At 29.6% G+C, this 18,734-nt stretch overlaps 3 protein-coding genes across 3 annotated transcripts; 2 read left to right on the forward strand and 1 right to left on the reverse strand.

The window, feature by feature from the left end:
* The first annotated feature begins 5,862 nt into the window (after positions 1-5,862).
* On the forward strand, positions 5,863-7,485 carry LOC107007339 (zeatin O-glucosyltransferase-like). The gene has a single exon (XM_015205924.2). It carries the CDS (start codon positions 5,952-5,954, stop codon positions 7,305-7,307), a length of 1,356 nt encoding a protein of 451 aa, XP_015061410.1. The 5' UTR covers positions 5,863-5,951; the 3' UTR covers positions 7,308-7,485.
* Positions 7,486-9,171: 1,686 nt separating this feature from the next.
* On the reverse strand, positions 9,172-10,788 carry LOC107005717 (zeatin O-glucosyltransferase-like). Its single transcript, XM_015204363.2, has one exon. The coding sequence runs from the start codon at positions 10,632-10,634 to the stop codon at positions 9,237-9,239; it is 1,398 nt and encodes a 465-aa protein (XP_015059849.1). The 5' UTR covers positions 10,635-10,788; the 3' UTR covers positions 9,172-9,236.
* A 4,333-nt stretch (positions 10,789-15,121) lies between these two features.
* Positions 15,122-16,804, forward strand: LOC107005932 (peroxidase 57-like). Its single transcript, XM_015204576.1, has 2 exons — positions 15,122-15,325; positions 16,022-16,804. The coding sequence occupies exons 1-2, from the start codon at positions 15,122-15,124 to the stop codon at positions 16,802-16,804; spliced, it is 987 nt and encodes a 328-aa protein (XP_015060062.1).
* The last annotated feature ends 1,930 nt before the right edge of the window (positions 16,805-18,734 follow it).

The following is an 18,734-nucleotide window of genomic DNA, read 5'->3' on the forward strand; positions in this document are numbered from 1 at the left end:
ATTTTATTTTTCATGTCTTCACAGGGCACAATAACCCCTGGTTTCATATAGGGCACAATAACCCCTATCCTATGTTTTCATGTCTTCACAGGGCACAATAACCCTGGTTGCATATAGGGCACAATAACCCCTATCCTATTTTTCATGTCTTCACAGGGCACAATAACCCCTGGATTGCATATAGGGCACAATAACCGCTATCCTATTTTTCATGTCTTCACAAGGCACAATAACCCCTGATTGCATATATGGCACAATAACCCCTATTTTATTTTTCATGTCTTCACAGGGCACAATAACCCCTGATTGCAATTTGGGTACAAAACTCCCTTTTGTCTTATTTTTTTTATTACATTTTGTAATAGGCTAAAAAAATATTATTTTTATTATTAGTATAGACTTTTATAGCTTTCATCAATAACTCACAAAAATTCCTAGTGCAAACTAGGCAGAAAATTTTGTTTTGTGTGCAGGTTTCTACATAGTACACAAATTTGCAGTTCAAAAATAATAGAATTCATCCTTTCAAGAAAATAAGTTTTCAAGAATATCATGCGGAAGAACGTCAATAGCTGAAGTCAAGTCATGAAATTTCAAGTCTTAAACTCAGAAGTCCAGAGCAAAGTTCGGAATAGATGAACCTACCCAAAGAGGGTGAAGCGATATCTGAGAATCCAAAATGAAGACTTAGCACTATCGGAATAGATAGGATTTCATATCTTTCCTTCTGCATTTTGTTTTTTTTATATAATAGCTGGAGCTACGAACCGGAATCTCGACAAAACCTCACTCGACTACCTAACTCATTGGAACTACGCCTGACTCCTTATCATCTCAACATAGGATAGGTAGTTTTTAAAGTTAGGACACAGTCAAACCTCTTCTCTACTATAAATTTTTCGCATAAATATTTCAGTAAAAAATTAGTCACATTGTTCACGTCTTTGCATGAAAACTCTTCATGTTTTCAAGCAAAGAGGGGCATACTGTGAACACCTAATTTTTTACCAAAATATAAAGAGTCAAACACCAATTTTTAAAAAAAGGTTATATTTAAAATAAATAAAAAATAAATAAATTGTGTAAATAACTTTAATGATAAAAATTATGAATTTATGGTATTTGTTTTAAATCTTCAAGTTTTAATTAGTTTTAAAATAATGGTAGAAGAAGAAAAAAAGGGGAGTCCTAAATATTCAAATTACCTTCCCCTTATCCTAATTATTCCCAACTTCCTAACTTATTTTACTAAAAAATCTCATCCCATTTATTTTTTTTCTTTTTCTTCTCTCTCTCTTTGGACGTTCATTTCATTATTTTATTTTTTTTAATTTTCTATTATTATTATTTATTTATTTTATATCCATCCTTATCTCAACCCCAATCCCTCAACAATATTTCAAATTAAATCCTAATCCAACTCTATTACTATCCTTTTAATTAGCACCTTACTCTCAACCAAAAAGATATATAAAAACACGTTCAGTTGAGAAGAAAGAAAAAAGATATAGAAAAGATACACAAAAAAACACAAATACACAAATACACAGATACACAAATACACAGATACACAAACAGACAGATACAGAGGAATACAGAGAGAAATATATAGAGCAAACACAAAGAGAAAAACGAGTTATTTCTTTTGAGAATTAGGTTAGAGTTAGAGATTTGATCGTGATTCCGAATTCGTGGATACAGCTCGCTTTTGTGGTATCAATTTTCGCAGCGAGGTAATTATATTCTCGCGTGATTTAAATAATATACTTGTATGAAAATCTGATCCCAATAGTATGAAATTCTTCAAATCGCATGTATTATATTTATTATTGTTACGTTAGTATTGTTGTTATTATTATGCTCTTTAGATGCAATTTGTAATTTATATCGTCTCATGATATTGAATTGTTAAATTTGAATAGATTAGCATATCTTTCCCTCTAAATTTTGTTGAATTTATTGTAGACTTTTTAGATTAGGATATAAACTAAAATTCAATTGATTAGCGATTTAAAAAAAATTATGTTTAATATGTTTTAGTGTTTTTAATACATTATTTGGATTAAAAATTGTCTCTAGAATAACATAAGATGCTTATCTAATTCGGATTACTAAAATTTATTATTAAGATAATATATGAATATTATTTAGAGTTATAATAAAAAAAAATAATGAAGAAGAATGATAAAAGATGAGATAACATAAGAAGAAAACAACAACAACAATAATATGTACAGAAAAGAACGATGAAAAAAAAAATGATTAAAAAAAGAAACGTCTAACAAAAAAAAAGGTAATAAAACAGAATGTTAAAACAAGAAATATTTAAACGAAAAATAGAATAAAAATAAAAAAAAAAGATAAAAAGATAAATAAATAAAATATTTCTTTTCTTTCGAAAGAAATATATATAAAATGACTAAAACATAAAAAAAATAAAAAAATTAAAAGCAAACAAGAAATATACCAAAAAAAAAAACGTGCAAAAAGAAAAAAAAAAAACGTGAAAAATGAAAAAAAAAAATCAGAAAAAAACGTAAAAAGAAAAAAAAAAAGAGTTAAAAACATAAAAAGAACAAAAAGTAAAAAATAAAAAAAATAAAAGATAAAAAAAAAGAGGATGTAGCACAAAAAAAAAAATTATAAAAAAAAAAGAAAAGATAACAAACGTAAACAAAAAAAATTTGATTAAAAAATAATTATTATTTTAAAAAAAAAATGAGAAAGAATGTTAAAAATTGTTACCTGCATTAAAAAAAAAAAAAGAAGTTAAAACCTTTCTTATAAAATAAATACAGTCCTAATCTATTTAGAATTTTTGTGATTTTAAAATTAATTTCAAATCTCATTAATTTTCATCTTTTTATTTTTAAATTAAAAAAAGTAAATAGAAATCCTAAATTAACTTGAACTCTAAATTTTTTTAACTATAAAATACCTATATAAATTCCATCCCCATAATAACATAAAAAAAAAAAATATAAAAAAAAAATGTAAAAGCAAAAATAAATAAATAAATAAATAATAAATAATAAATAATAAATATATAAATAAATATGAATATTTCAAATTTTGAATTAATGGACACACACCAAAAAATAATAAAATAATTTTCAATAGATTTAAAATAAATAAGACGATTTTTAAAAGGTTTAAAATAAATTAGAGAATAAAGAAAAAAAAAACATTTTTATTATTAAGTTAAATAATATAATATTCAAAATTAAGTCTAGTCATATCAAAGTCAATGAAGCGACCGTGCTAGAACCACGGGACTCGAGGGGTGCCTAACACCTTCCCCTCGGTCAACAGAATTCCTTACCCGGATTTTTAGTTCGCAGACCAATAAAAAAATAGAGTCAAATTTCCTTTTGATTAGGGATTTAAATAAGGTGACTTGGAACACCAAAACTCAATTCCAAGTGGCGACTCTGAATAATAATTATCCCTTTTCAAAATTTCACTTTAATTGGAAAAACTCTTTTTCTTTCAAAACAAATAAAAATCAAAAAAATATTGAGAGTGAAAAAAAAAAGGGGCGTGACAGTGAGGCATACCAGGAAACACCTGCTGAGACTTTCACACTTGATTCACTGATTCTGAACTCTACAATGGCCTGCATTTGGTACAAACACAATGAATGTAAAGAAGAAGTTAATGGCTGAATGACATTACCTACGTAAGGCGGAACGGTCAACTTGATGCGCGAGAGGCATGAGTACAGTTCAATCTCGTAGTATCCTTCTGAAAATATTTGTTCTCTTTGAAAGGTGTGGACAACACAAAAAAGGAGAACATAGCCAGGAAGAAGAGAATGAAGTTGTCCTTAGACCATATTGATGATATCAGGGTCGTCTGGTGTGATGGATAAGGAAATATAATCCCGAGATAAGTTTTAATATTCGTCATTCTTTGTTTGGTTATAAAGTGCGGGATAACTTATCTTAGGACTAATAATTATGACTGCAATAAGTTATTAATACTAATTTTGTAATGACTTATCTCGAGATAAAAATGTAAAATAACAAAAATACCTTTTTTATAAATAACTTATTCTTAGAAATTATGTCGTATATATCTGATATACCGAACAACCAATTAGATGAATTGCACACAAACTGATGAGTTCTTTTGATTTTAGTGGAATACATTTTTATTTTGCTTAAGCACATTTTGTTTGATTATTTTATTTAATTACTTATTTGACTTTCATATATATATATATATATATTCTTATCAATCATATCATTATTAATTTATATATGAAAATATTATTTACCTAACTAACTTCCCATATCTACCCATCACATAATAATAGATGCAAAATTGATTTTACCTTATCCTTATCTTCTTTGGTTGTTGCTGAGCTAAATTATATGAACAAAATTCATTCATATGAATTAATTATTTAATATCATTTTCATCAATTAATGTGACACCTAACTTTTCTAGGTGGGGTAATACAAATGTACAAAATTTTTAGATTAATCAATCATGTAAAAATATTTAAACAGTCAACTTGTTTAAAATAATCAATTAAAGCAATAGATCTTGAGTGCAAATTGGTAAAAAAGAAATATGAAAAAAGCTGTCAAAAGCAAGTAGGTGTGAAACTAGAAACTCATTGAATAATGAATTGATTCATCGATCCTTTCCATATAAAAAATAAATTTTTAAGTCCTTGCATGATTTGAAATATGCTTAGCCTTAATTTATTTATTAAGATCTAAAATTATATATCAATTAATATTTGTATTAATCATTATTTTTTAAGGACATGCAAAGTCCAAAGTGAACAAGTAAAACTGAACTAACGAATATCATTTTTGACATATCATATTTTTTCATGGTTTACCTTCAACATCAATTATTTATTCGTCAAATTGGTATTCAAGACCTAAAGTTATACATAAGTAACTGGAGAAACTATGTAATTAGACATACTCCGCTAAGATATATACTATTATTACCTATACCTTCAAAATATTACGTGATTATGACTGATTAAGAGTTTCCTACCATCTATTGAGGAAGATACACCAAGAGACATGTATTTTTGCTAGTAGATACACTAAAATAGAAAGGGGGACAAACGAGATTTTGTTAATTGTTATATATCCTAGATACATACAAATTATCTGTTGTGATTCATATGTATAAGGGATACCAAATACGTATGAGAGTAACGAGCGAGATGGGAAGGATGCAAACGAGATTTGTTCTATATCTCGGATACATGTGATTTCACTTTGATACAATGTATCTAGAATAAATTACACCTAATTTTGACCACATGTAACCCGAGATATATATCCAGACGTATCTGGACACACCAAATTACACCTACTCTCTCCATTTCAAATTAATTGTATAGTTAAGATATTATTCATTTTTCAAATAATTTAATTGTTCAATTTTCTAGACTACTTTTAGAATGTTCTTCCAATTTTACCCTCCATTAGTTATTAACTAATGCTTAGTTATTTTAATCATGAACTTGACAATAATTAATAAGGGTAAAAATAAAAAGTTATACCTAATTCACGTCTTAATCTTCTTTTCTTAGAGGGCGTGAAACACGTCAACAATTCAATTAATTTGAAATGGAGGAACTAGGGCGTAATTAAAATTAATGTTTTTTAATTTCTTTAGAGGAAAAGAATATATGTGAATCATTTGTATAAAAATATAGTACATATAATTCACTTTCATAACGAGATATATATCAGCTCTAAATAGCAAAGTTGAAGGGTTTTTCCGACCCTTTTCCCTATTTAAACTTACAACAAAATAAAAACATGTTCAAAATTCAAATATATGGTTGTAAAAAATGGTCCAATATTATATTTGTTTTTTTCTACATTATCTTTGGTATTTATTAGTATGTTGCATCCCTGTTTGTATTGTCCATAACTCATTTTTTCTCAAAGTTCTTTCTCCTTTTTGTTGCTATGGCTGCTACCAATGAAGTCATTGTGGCCATGGTACCATTTTTTGATTACAGCCATCTCAATAACCTCTTAGATCTCTCTCGTTTCATCGCGTCCCATAATATACCAGTACACTTCATCTCATTTGTTGATATGAACCGAGATTTGAAACTTCGTATCAAAGGTAGTCCCGGGGCCTCAAACATCCATTTCGAAGACCTTTCGAGACCTTCATCTCCGTCAGAAAATGATGTTCGCGACGGAGAGCCTCCGATTCTAGTGTTCCTGGAAAAACTAACAAAGCCTATTCATGAAATATGCGTTCAACTCTCTACAAAAGCAAAAAAGTTAGTCATTATTCATGACCTTATAATGAGTGAACAAATATTGGAAGTAAATACATTGTCGAATGTCAAAAGTTACATGTTCCATACCGGATCGACTTTTAGCAGATATTCATCCATCAAACAAACGATTCCTGACTTAGTTGATGATGACGATGATCACGTCAAGTTTATCAAGGAAATGCAGGATGAGTTTCCATTATTGGAGGCACATGAGAAATATTGTTTCCAAATGGAGCTTGATGACATGGAGATACATTACTCCGGAGAAATCATAAACTCGTGTAGAGAAATGGAAGGTAAGTACCCAGATTTACTCGCGAAAGCAAAAGGCAAGCCGTTATGGGCTTTTGGACCGTTTCATATGCTGCTAGAATCAAACTCTAACATCACTCCGCGTCATGATCAATGTCTAGAATTTCTCGACAAGCAAGAGGCTAGCTCAGTGATATTCGTGTCATTTGGATCAACGACTACATTATCACAAGAGCAAATCAATGAGATTGCTCTGGGTTTAGAACAGAGTAATCATAGATTTATTTGGGTACTAAGAAAAGGAGATAACTCGGAGAAACTTAAAGAGAAAGACGTAAAGATTGAATTACCAAAAGGGTTTGAAGAGAGAGTGGAAGGAAGAGGAATAGTGGTTAATTGGGCACCACAGTTGGAAATATTGGGGCATTTATCTACGGGTGGGTTTATGACTCACTGTGGATGGAATTCATGTATCGAGAGCATTAGCAAAGGAGTACCTGTAGCAACTTGGCCAATCAGTTACGATCAGCCATTTAACGCTGTGTTCCTAACGAATATGTTGAAGATTGGAATCACTGTCAAGAGTTGGTCTCACCGGAATGAACTGATAACAGCATCAACCATTGAGAAATCTGTCAAGACGTTGATGGGTACGATAGAAGGGGAAGAGATGAGGCAAAGGGCAGTGAAATTGAGCAAACAGATGAAAAACTCTGTTAGGAGCGGAGGACTTGCACGCAAGGATATGGAAGCTTTCATATCACATATTATTGAATAACTTCACCGTTGAAATTTGCTTTTAGTTACTGCATTCGCAAAATAAGTTGTTTAGTTTGAGATGAATTTGAATTTTGGTTAAGTTGTTTGAGTTGTTGAATTTCAAATTAAGCAGATTATGAGTTTATGGTGGCTATTCAAAGCTAATAAAATTATTGACAGTCATTTCAATCCATTCAGAGATATTTTCAATCTTTTTTTGATGCTCGTCTTTTAAAAAAACCAACATTATTACTAAATGATCTCCTCTTGCTTTGATTGCTGATAGAGACTGATGGGAGATAGTGGGATTAATATTTTCATTTTCCTAGAGCGAAGGGTCTATCGGAAACGGACTCTTACTAGGACTGAGTACGTTTTACCCTCCCCAGACCTCAATTGTGGGATTACAGTGAGTATGTTGTTGTTGCTATGTTGCTTAGACTCTTCAAAGATATTGACAGGTGTGTGTATTGGATCCTCTAGAAGTAGTAAACTTTTGGAGGACCCGACACAGGTGTTGCAGCATTTTTGAAGAGTCTGAGCAATCAACTCTCCGTTCTTGCTCATTTCATGGCCTCCTATAATATACCAGTATACTTACTCTGTCTTGTTGATCAAAGTCAAATTTTTAAGCAGCGCATCCAAGATGGTCTCGAAGTCTCTCCAACATTCGTTTCGATGACCTTCAGCTGCCTTCTAAATTAGATGGTACTGGAGACGTCGTTGATAATGATCTGCCTTTGATTGCAGTTCTGTCTTTGATTGAAATTCTGTTGGAAAAAAAACATGGTCTTGAAGTCTCTCCAACACTCACTTCGACAACCTTCAGCTGCCTTCGAAATTAGATGACACGTTAACTTGGTAATATTCGTATCGTTTAGGATTGTTAAGATATGGCATCTGGGCTTAACTCAACATGTGGGAGGTTTGTCCAAGTCCATATAACGAGACTAAATTCTCATTCCTCTACCGATGTGGGACATCTTACCAGGGACAAACACTAAGTTCTCATAAGAACAAGCCAATGAGTTCATGCTCGGACATATATCTACAGGCGGGTTCTTCTCTTGAGTCACTGTGCACGGAATTCTTGTTTAGAGAACACTAGTATAGCAGCTTGGCCTAACAATGCAGACCAGCCATATAATGCTGTTTTTGTAATCACGAAAATCGGAGTATGTGTGGAGTTGGGTTCTGAGAGAAGGATTGGTGACAGCATCTGCTGTTAAAAAAGCTGTCAAAACAGGTTCGACAGAAAGGGAAGAAATGAGGCAGAGAGCAGTGGATTTGAGCAATGAGATCAAGAACTTTGTTGGCACTGGGGAAGTTGCATGCGAAGAAACGGAATCTTTCATCTCCTACATTACCAAATAACTTTCTATGTTGTCCCACACTCCAAAAATGTTGTTGCACCTGTGTCGAATCCTGAAATATTACATTACTTTTGAAGGATCAAACAGACACAAGAAGATGACATTTTTGGAGAGCCTGAACAACATGATGATGTTAAATATGACACAAGATCGCCATTAATGATAAAAACACTAGCCACCTTTGTTTCTTATGTTTGAATGCATATTGACAAGGCATAATACATAAATATACCCTTTAACTTGACATCATTTCACATATATGTCCTTCAACTTTATATGTGCTCAAATAAACACATACATTTTACGTGGCATCCTACATGGCAATTTGCATATTACGTGGTGTCCTATGTGCTTCATGTCTCGTAGGACTTATGTGTCTACTTATTCAACTTTATTCAGGTTTGAACGCTTACTTGTGCACCCCCCCAAAGTTGGAGGGCCTAAATGTGAAATGAGGCCAAGTTGATGCGTGTCAACAACTAACACGACAGGAATTTTGTATGCATGAAATTTAAAGGAAACATGGCACTTGAAAAATAGTTATTCATGACATACTTGATACAAAATGTTGATGTTCATTGAGTGAAATTTATTTTGGTAATACAAGAAATGAAAGATTCCCTTTCCTTATGTGCAAGTCCTCCATGACTAATAGAGTTCTTGATCTTATTGCTCAACTCGATTGCCCTCTGTCGAATTTCTTCTCCTTCCGGTGTACCCATCAAAGTCCTAACAGCTTTCTCAATAGTTGTTGCTGTTACCAATTCTTCCCTACGAGACCAACTCCTAACCGGAATCCCAATCTTCAGCACGTTGGTTACAAAAACAGCGTTATACGGTTGGTCCACTTGAATTGGCCAAGTTGCTATAGGAACTCCCATGCTAACGCTCTCCATACAAGAATTCCATCCACAGTGACTCAAGAACCCTCCCGTAGATTTATGTTCCAAGATTTCCAATTGAGGCACCCAATTCCTCACCACCATTCCTCTTCCTCCCACTCTTTCTTCGAACCCTTCTGGCAATTCAAAGTTCGAATCTTTACCTCCACATTTCTCCGTCTCCATCTTTTTATCCGCTTCTCTTATCACCCAAATGAACTTATGGTTACTCCTCTCCAAACCAAGCGCAAGCTCATTCACTTGCTCTCGCGACAATGTAGTAGTCGTTCCAAACGAAACAAACATTACTGAATCAAAATCTTGATCATCGAGAAACTCAAGACACTCGTGGCGATCCCTATTGCTCGATGACTCCGGTAATTCTTGCAACATATGAAAAGGACCAAGAGCAAACAATGGCTTCTTCCTAACATTAACAAGTAAATCCAAGTACTCCTGTTCTAATTCCCTACAAGAATTCATTAAGTCTCCACAATTACGATTACATTCCCTTTCCTTATTCACAAACTCAAAAATATCGGGTCCAAAACAATCCCCGACTTCAGGCATTTCATCGAACAGTTGGCGTGCGACTCCGTCTTCAACTTCATCAGCAACCTGTTGAAATGTAGAATACATACAAAAAGCTGAAATCGCATGAAAAGAGTAACACTCAACATTTGATATCGAATACACTTCCTTAATCACATCGGTCATCAAAGAATCAAAAACAACCACCAATTTCTTCGCCTTCTTCGAGATTTCAACACAAATTTCACAAATGGGATCCCCCAATTTATCCAAAAACTCCAAAAATGCAAACTCATCAGCAAAATCCTCTCTGGGTTCTGAAATTGGGTTCAGAGGGGGTGCTAAAAGGTCATTAAAATGAATTTTTGAGGTATTTTGAACGCGATTTTTTAGATCTTGATTTCGATCAGTTAGAGAGATGAAGTGTAAGGGGATATTGTGAGAAGAGATGAAGTTAGCTATATGGAAGAGTTGATTGAGATGACCATGTTCTGGCCATGGAATTACAGCTACAATTACTTCATTGAGCTCAAGAATGTTGGTTGATGAATTGGTAGCCATTGGAACAACAAAAATGGTTTGAATTTGAACAGTGAAATGTGATGAAAAGATATGATGCTTTGAATCACACCTGCCATTAAAGAGTAATATTTCTTGAAGTAAAATTTTAGTAGCTGAGTTGATTGATTAGTCGATAGATGAACTTTTTATCTTGTACACTCTAGTTGAGATTTTCTATTCGATTCTTTGAACTTGTAAATTCTTTTTCAACTTTCTTTCTCGAGTTTTAAATTGAGATCTCCATTTGAGTCTGGCATCTTGTTTAGTATTGTATTGTTAGTTTAATTACAATGTTTGTTCTGATTATTATTGAGGAACTTTCACATATAGTGACTCAAATATATTTTAATTACTTTTCATAACTATAGTTTGATAATTACAATTCGTAGCTACTTATTATAGGAAGGAGAGAGACGAGCGAGACTAAGGGAGAGAGGAGAGAGGCGACCGAGAGAGGGAAAGGAGTGGGAGAGAGGTGAATTATATATGTATATCGGTTAGATAATTGTATATTATATATATGTATTTGTATATATGACAAGCGAGATTGAGAGAGGCGATCGAGATTGGGAGAGGAAGAAGAGAGGTGAGCGAGATTGAGAGAGAAAGGAGAGAAACGGGCGAGAGAGGGCAGAGAGTGAGAAAGAGGTGAATTGTATATGTATATCGATTAAATGATTGTATATTATACGTATGCATTTGTATTTATGGCAAACGAAATTGGAAGAGGAAGGAGAGATGCGAACAAGAGAGGCAAAGAGTGGGAGAGAGGTGAATTCTATATGTATATCAGTTTGATAATTATATATTATACATATGTATTTGTATATTCTGGCAAATTATACATATACAAACTCAAAGTCAGCCCACATAATTAATAAAAATGTTAGTCGTGAGTGGTAATTATAACAAACTACAGCTATGATGAGTAATTAAGTAGTATAAGTTTGCTTAATCGTGTAGTTTTTTCTCTAATTTAAATACCATTGCATTGTATGTTTAAACCATTCTTAGGTAACGACGAAAAGATCTATTTTATGCAACTATCAACTTGGTGTGATTGTGTTACTTTAATATTTTCTTCTCATTTTGTCTTTATTTATTATTTAATAATTATATTTCATCTTTTACGCTGACTTTTTATAGTAAATCTACTAGTTTACTCTGTACCCTACTTTTCTTATAGATTTTATCATTCAAGTCATGATTTTGTGACATCATGTAAGGATGGAAGAAGATCTAATAAGAAAAAAAAATTATTGATGTTTATAATACAATACAGTACAAATACAATTATGATTTTGTGACATCATTTATAATCCAATACAGTATGATATTATACAACACATACAATGCGTAACAGCCCTCCAAACAAAGTGTCAAAGTGAAATCTCTCAAAGTTGATGTTTATCTCATAAGATTTTTTTAAGCGTGAATTCAAATTTAATAGATTTATCGCATACAAAATAGGGAAAATAATTGTTAAGTGTGAAAGATTGGAATATATGCTCTTGTTTCTTTCTCTGCTTAGTCTTTGGTAATTTAATCAATTTATATGTGTATATTGAACATCTAATAAGAAAAAATTTACCAAGTGGGAGAAATAAAAAGGCATAATACATAAATATGCCCTTTAACTTGGCTTCGAATCACATTTATGCCCTTCAACTTTGGGTGTGCACAAAGACACTTAAACTTGTATAAACTTGAACAAATAAACACACATGTCCTACATGTCATCCTACATGTCATTTTTTGTCCTACATGGTGTCCTACGTGTATTTTGCCATGTAGGACTCATGTGTTTATTTATTTAAAAATTGGATAGTTAAAGTGCCTATTTGTGCATTATGAAAGTTGGAGGCCAAAGTTAAAATTTGAAGCCAAGTTTAGGGTCCAATATATGTATTATGCCAAATAAAAAAGACATTAATAAATATTTTGAGACTCGATTAATTTGCATTTGGAACATAAAAGTCATAATTTTGAGGTGAAGTATATCGTCTATTAAATATAATTTTATTTTTAAACTTTTGAATTCAAATAGATGAAAGAATACATAATAGTTAACATTGTACGATAATATTTGATGGTGAATATATTGTACTTATATGGTGACAAAGATAATATTTGTTAAAAATATAATACATATATAAATGTGTCTTCTAATTTGATCTTAGCTGGTATTTATATTTTTTATATTGAATGTAAATGAGTAGATATTTTAATTTATATAAAATTAAACAATTAGTCATATGTACGATATATAGCTTATATAAATCAATTTGAGTATATCTCATATAAATATATACTAATATAAAAGTCAAAGATATGAATATTAGCTAAAGTCACAATTTAAAATTAAAAATACACTTAAATATTATGTCTTTACTATATAAAAAAAATACATGATAAATCATTTGTTGTCATGTATGAATCATTAGGGAATTTTAGAAAAAATAAATAATTCAATTTCTTAAATATGTGAATGTGGGGTTATTGAAAAAGAGAGAACTCATTTTTCTATATTTCTCGTAGATAAATTCATTTTCTATAGGTGCTTTCGTTTTTTATTTTATTCTTTTATCTGTTGTTTGGAACTTTTATTGAAATTTCAATTAAAATTTGAATCGCATATTATAAAAATAATGTAATAAGCAAAAAGAATTGACACAAACAATACCAACACAAATCGCAAGAAAGAAAACTATGCAAAAATTATTAATATCGTTGGTACTAAAGAAGAAACTCCATCATTTAAATGAGAGCAATAATTTATTTTAGAAAACTAAGTTAATATTTTTAAATTTTATAAATTTTGAATTATGGAACAATTATAATTATTTTACTTTTTTCACTTATATCGATTTGCGGTATGATAAATTCAACACAATCAATTCACATATTTTATATTCTTTCTTTAATAATAATTATCTGCTATTAACTTAACGTTAAATAATGTTACGTTAGATAATGTTATTTTATCATTGAGGAAGTATCATTGTGCTTAGATTCCAAATTCAAATATTTCTGTACTTAAATTCCGTGGATTTTATCATTGTCTGCTAATGTATTGTCTCTATTGAAAAATGTGGTCCATTTTTAGAGTAAGCTTAAATATAGTTAAAAAATAATGTTAATTATAATTTATATTCGATAGTAATTCTTCTTGAAAATTTTGAAAACCTTATTCACGAGAGATGTTATGATCGTTTGAAATATCAATAAAGGATAAATATAAATTTTAAAAAACTCATAATCATTAGTATTTCTTTAAAAAAATGTATAAAAAGAATTACGATACATAATTTTAGTAATTGCTATAATAGAGATGAAGTTGTCATTTGTTATATAGATGCTTGTTTTTGTTTTAACTTCACAAATCTCGATTAATCAAGCTTTGATTATGATAAACATTAATTATTACCACGGTAAAAGTGACAAGTAATAGGTTATATGGTCATAAATAAAACTATATTAATATTTACACGGTTAACATATATAACTCAAACTCTATCACTCAGATTAAAAAAATTAAATGAAAGATGAGTTGGCTTTCGAAATAAACCGGAGCTCTTCTAGCCACTAACGGCTTCATCCCTAATGGGAAAGGGAGCAATCTCAAAATAACAGTTATATTCGAGTTATTTATAAGTCACGAATTCGAATCGTAAAAGCATTCAATCATACTTGTATACTAAAATAGATTGTCTACTTTGCACTCCTAGGTTATTACTCTGCCCTGCATTCTATGTAAACGCGAAATATTTTATAGGAAAACTTACATAAATATATTATAATAAAAAAATATTTACCATTTATAGCAGTAACATTTTTTTTTCACTTGACACTTTTAATTAATATATAATACAAGTTTAATACATATTACAAAAAATAATTTATTATTCACATATAATACAAGTTTTAATGATGAATAATACATTTATCACACATTTTAATACACTTATAATACAATGTGATAATTTTTTACCAAACAAACATAATATGTTTTCAAAAACAATTATAATTCAAATATATTGAATACATAATTCACTTTTAATACATATTACAGATTTATTACAATATTGCTATAAATGATAATAAACAAAAAGTATCGCTAAAATCAATAATTATTTTTAAAATATATTAATTTATGTAATTTTTCCTATTTTATGCATCAAACTGTCCGTATCGAAAAAGGAAAATAACATGCTACATATGGTGCCGGCTACCTTAAGTATGTACTTGTATTGGCTGTTATTTTTGCCGGCTAATGCATATAATTAAAATATATTCTCATAATAATAAACTTTAACAAAATATACAAAAATAAGAAAGTGATATATATTTGAACACTTCAAACTTAAACTCAAAAGCATCTTAATTTTTGCTCTATATAAATGGTTTAATACTTAGTTCTTTTGAATAATTATTAGTACCTAATTTAGTTCAAAAATACTACACACAAAATAATAATAATAATAATAATGAAGATAGTAGCATTATTATTGGTGTTTTTATGTTACTTTTTCCAAATTTTTGTATCAGCTCAACTTAAAATTGGTTTCTACAATTCAAGTTGTCCAAATGCTGAACTTATTGTGAAAAGTATAGTGCAAAAGAGGTTCAAAAATAATCCTTCAATTACAGGAGCTTTGCTTCGTTTGCATTTTCATGATTGTGGCGTTAGCGTAAGTACCGATTAAATTTATGTGTACTGACAGTTTAAAATATATGATTAGTATACGTAGTTTTAACATAACATGTTAAGGTATGTTACCATTTTTATCATATTATCAGTTAACTAAAGTATATTATTATTATTCTAGAGATTTAGTTTATATATAAATATTTTGATTCAGTAAAGTTTTACTTATATACACTAACAAAATAAAGAATTTTCAACATGATCATAGCTCCTAAAAAATATGTTTACATGTCGTAAATTTATTGTTATCTTGAGAATACTATAAATTACCTGTTGTAACAAAGTAGATGTGACATTTGACATTATAGAATTAACTTGTTTCCGAATGGATAATATTTAAACTAGGTCATTAGTGAAGGACTTTTCACACCATCCAATCAATTTATTTATTATAACCTGTATTTATCACACAAAAATGATTTTTAGCAACAAATAATTAACGACTATAGTTTAATTACTGCTAAATATGTTTTTAGTGATAACTAACACTTTATATTTTGTAAATGTCTCTAAAGCATGTATCAACATTGAATATAATGATAATTAACTAATGTTGATATACTCATTGTTAAATATACAGTTTTTTTTCGTTAAAAGTTATTTTTACATGCAAACTACTATAACTTCAATTATTTTGATTAACTATATATGTTAATTTTTTTTGTTACTATTATGTCAGGGTTGTGATGCATCAATATTGATAGATTCAGATTCATCAAAAAATCAAATATCAGAAAAAGATTCTGCTCCTAATTTAACAGTACGAGGTTATGAACTAATTGATGAAATTAAGGAAAAATTAGAGTCTATTTGTCCTTTAATTGTTTCATGTTCAGACATTGTGACACTAGCTACTAGAGATGCAGTTGCCTTAGCCGGTGGGCCCACATACACCATACCGACGGGCCGACGTGATGGGCTCGTCTCGAACTCATCAGTGGATTTGCCTGGTCCGAATGAGTCCGTGTCAGAAATTTTGCGATTCTTCAGAGCTATAGGTTTGAATAAATTTGACATGGTGACGTTATTAGGAGGTCATACGGTTGGAGTCGCACATTGCTCATTTTTTCAATCTAGGGTTTCAGACTTTCGAGGTACAGGGAGACCTGATCCCACGATGGATCCTAAATTGGTTAAGAAACTATTCAGACTATGTACCACGTCTAAGCCGGTGACTACATTGAACGACGCTCCAAAAACATTCCTGGATCAAAATACATCTTTTATAGTCGATAATCAATATTATAATCAAATCTCGAAAAAGAAAGGGATATTGAAGATTGATCAAGAACTTGCTTTGGATAAATTGAGTGCACCAATTGTTGCAAGATTTGCAAATAATGGAAATGCATTTAGAAAGAGTTTTGCTAAATCTATGATCAAAATGGGAAATATTAATGTTCTAGTAGGTAATGATGGAGAAATTAGAAAAAATTGTAGGGCTTTTAATAACCCTAATTAATATTAATTATTAAAAAAAAAAGGTATAATTAGTGTTATACTTTTTGTGAGTAAAAGAGTCAAATACTATGATTTATTATGTATTGTCCAATATTTTATTAAATGCATGTTTGCATTAATTTTTGCTTTTTTGGATTATGAGATTTGAAAGAACAAAATAGGGTTGATAACACTTTTGGTCCTTCAATTATCATTAAATTTCGATATTATTTATTGTGATATCTGATAAAGTATAATTATTTTTTAATTAATTGAAATATGCATTTCTAATCAATCTATTTGCAAAATGGACTACATGTATTATTATTGTACTGGTTTAATTACTCGTGTTCTATATTAAGCTTACATTGTTAATCTATTTGTAATGGTTATGTAGTTCTAAAAATAGTTCAAATATAATATACTTTCAATATAAATAGATCAAAATTGTCATCTTGTATGTAACTCGTCGAATATAAGATGTTATGCAAGTTGAATAATAAAAACGAAAGATTCTCAGTTTTAAATATATTTTAACGATTTTATTATCGGTTTAGACTTATTGAATATACAACTTGTTGTTTTCACTTTTTTTTTCATATATATATTTCACAAAATTAATAAGAGTATGATAATTTGGTTAAGATATAGTACATGTATTAATAATAACTTAGTTACATGTTTGATTAATTATATTTCAAATTTCAAATAAGTTAACATGAACATATAATTTTTTTTTGTGAGGTTAAATATTATGATTTATAAATGACTTCAAGACCTTATGCAAAGAGACATTTGATAAATATTGAATAATACATAGTAGTAAAATAATAGTAGTGAGATATCATTTGATGATAACATCATCATTCACACATTTCTAGAAGCTTCAAGGGCAAAAAAGTCAACCCTGGTAAAATAATATATATATATATTTTTATTTAGCGTTCGATATTCATATTGAAATTTACCTGTTTTAGATTTATGCTACATAAAGCCCTAATCAAGGAAAAACACTCTCCATCAAAAAAAATTTCATATCTAACACTCAAATTTATAGTCTCTAATTAAAGAAAGAACGAAATCTTCAATAAAAAAAATTATATATAACTTAATTTCCTTAAAAGGACCTCAATTTTTTTCTAGAACTCAAGGATGCATGTGATAAATTATATTTTTACCAAAAATGTCATTTATAGTAAACTAAAAAAAATGTGTTTATAATATTTCAATCGATTTATTTATTAATAATAATTATGGGGTTAATAAATTTAACATTATCTTATTAATGATATAATTTGATCTTTAATTATTTGAAATATATGTTTTAGATCCTCATTTAATATATTCTAAAAAATAGTCTATAAACATATTGCCTCATAAATAACAACGATTAATATAAAAATTTATAAATAAACCAGGGATAAAAATATTTTGTATGTTTACCATAAAAATGATAGGTGTTGTGATAAATACCTCATTAGATCTTTAGATAGACATTTCAAATTTGGATTCGAGAATAAAAACTCTTTTTCGCTAGATATTGCTTTATTAAAAAAATAAGATATTTCAATATGAATCTCAATTAATCAAGTTTAAAAAAAGCTTGAATAATAATTTTTTAAAAAGGAGATTTATTAGTGCAAATTTTATTTTTATAAACGTGGTGTTCGAACCAGCTTTTATGTCACTTGAATTACTTCATACCTTTCACCAACAACATGTACTAAGTAACTTTGTTCACCAAGGCTAGACAATTATTGTAAATATCTCTCTCGTTACATATAACAATAACAATAATATAAAATAGAATACGAGGACTATAGAATGTATACATAGATTATCTCTTCGTCAAAGGTAAAAAAATTGTTTTCGACGAGGTTGAGAAAATTGACAAATAAAAAAGGGTCTAAAAAAGGCCTAATATAAATTATAGTACCAAAATTACCCTTACA

This window comes from Solanum pennellii, chromosome 12 (genome assembly GCF_001406875.1).
Source record: "Solanum pennellii chromosome 12, SPENNV200".
Taxonomy (NCBI): Eukaryota; Viridiplantae; Streptophyta; class Magnoliopsida; order Solanales; family Solanaceae; genus Solanum; species Solanum pennellii.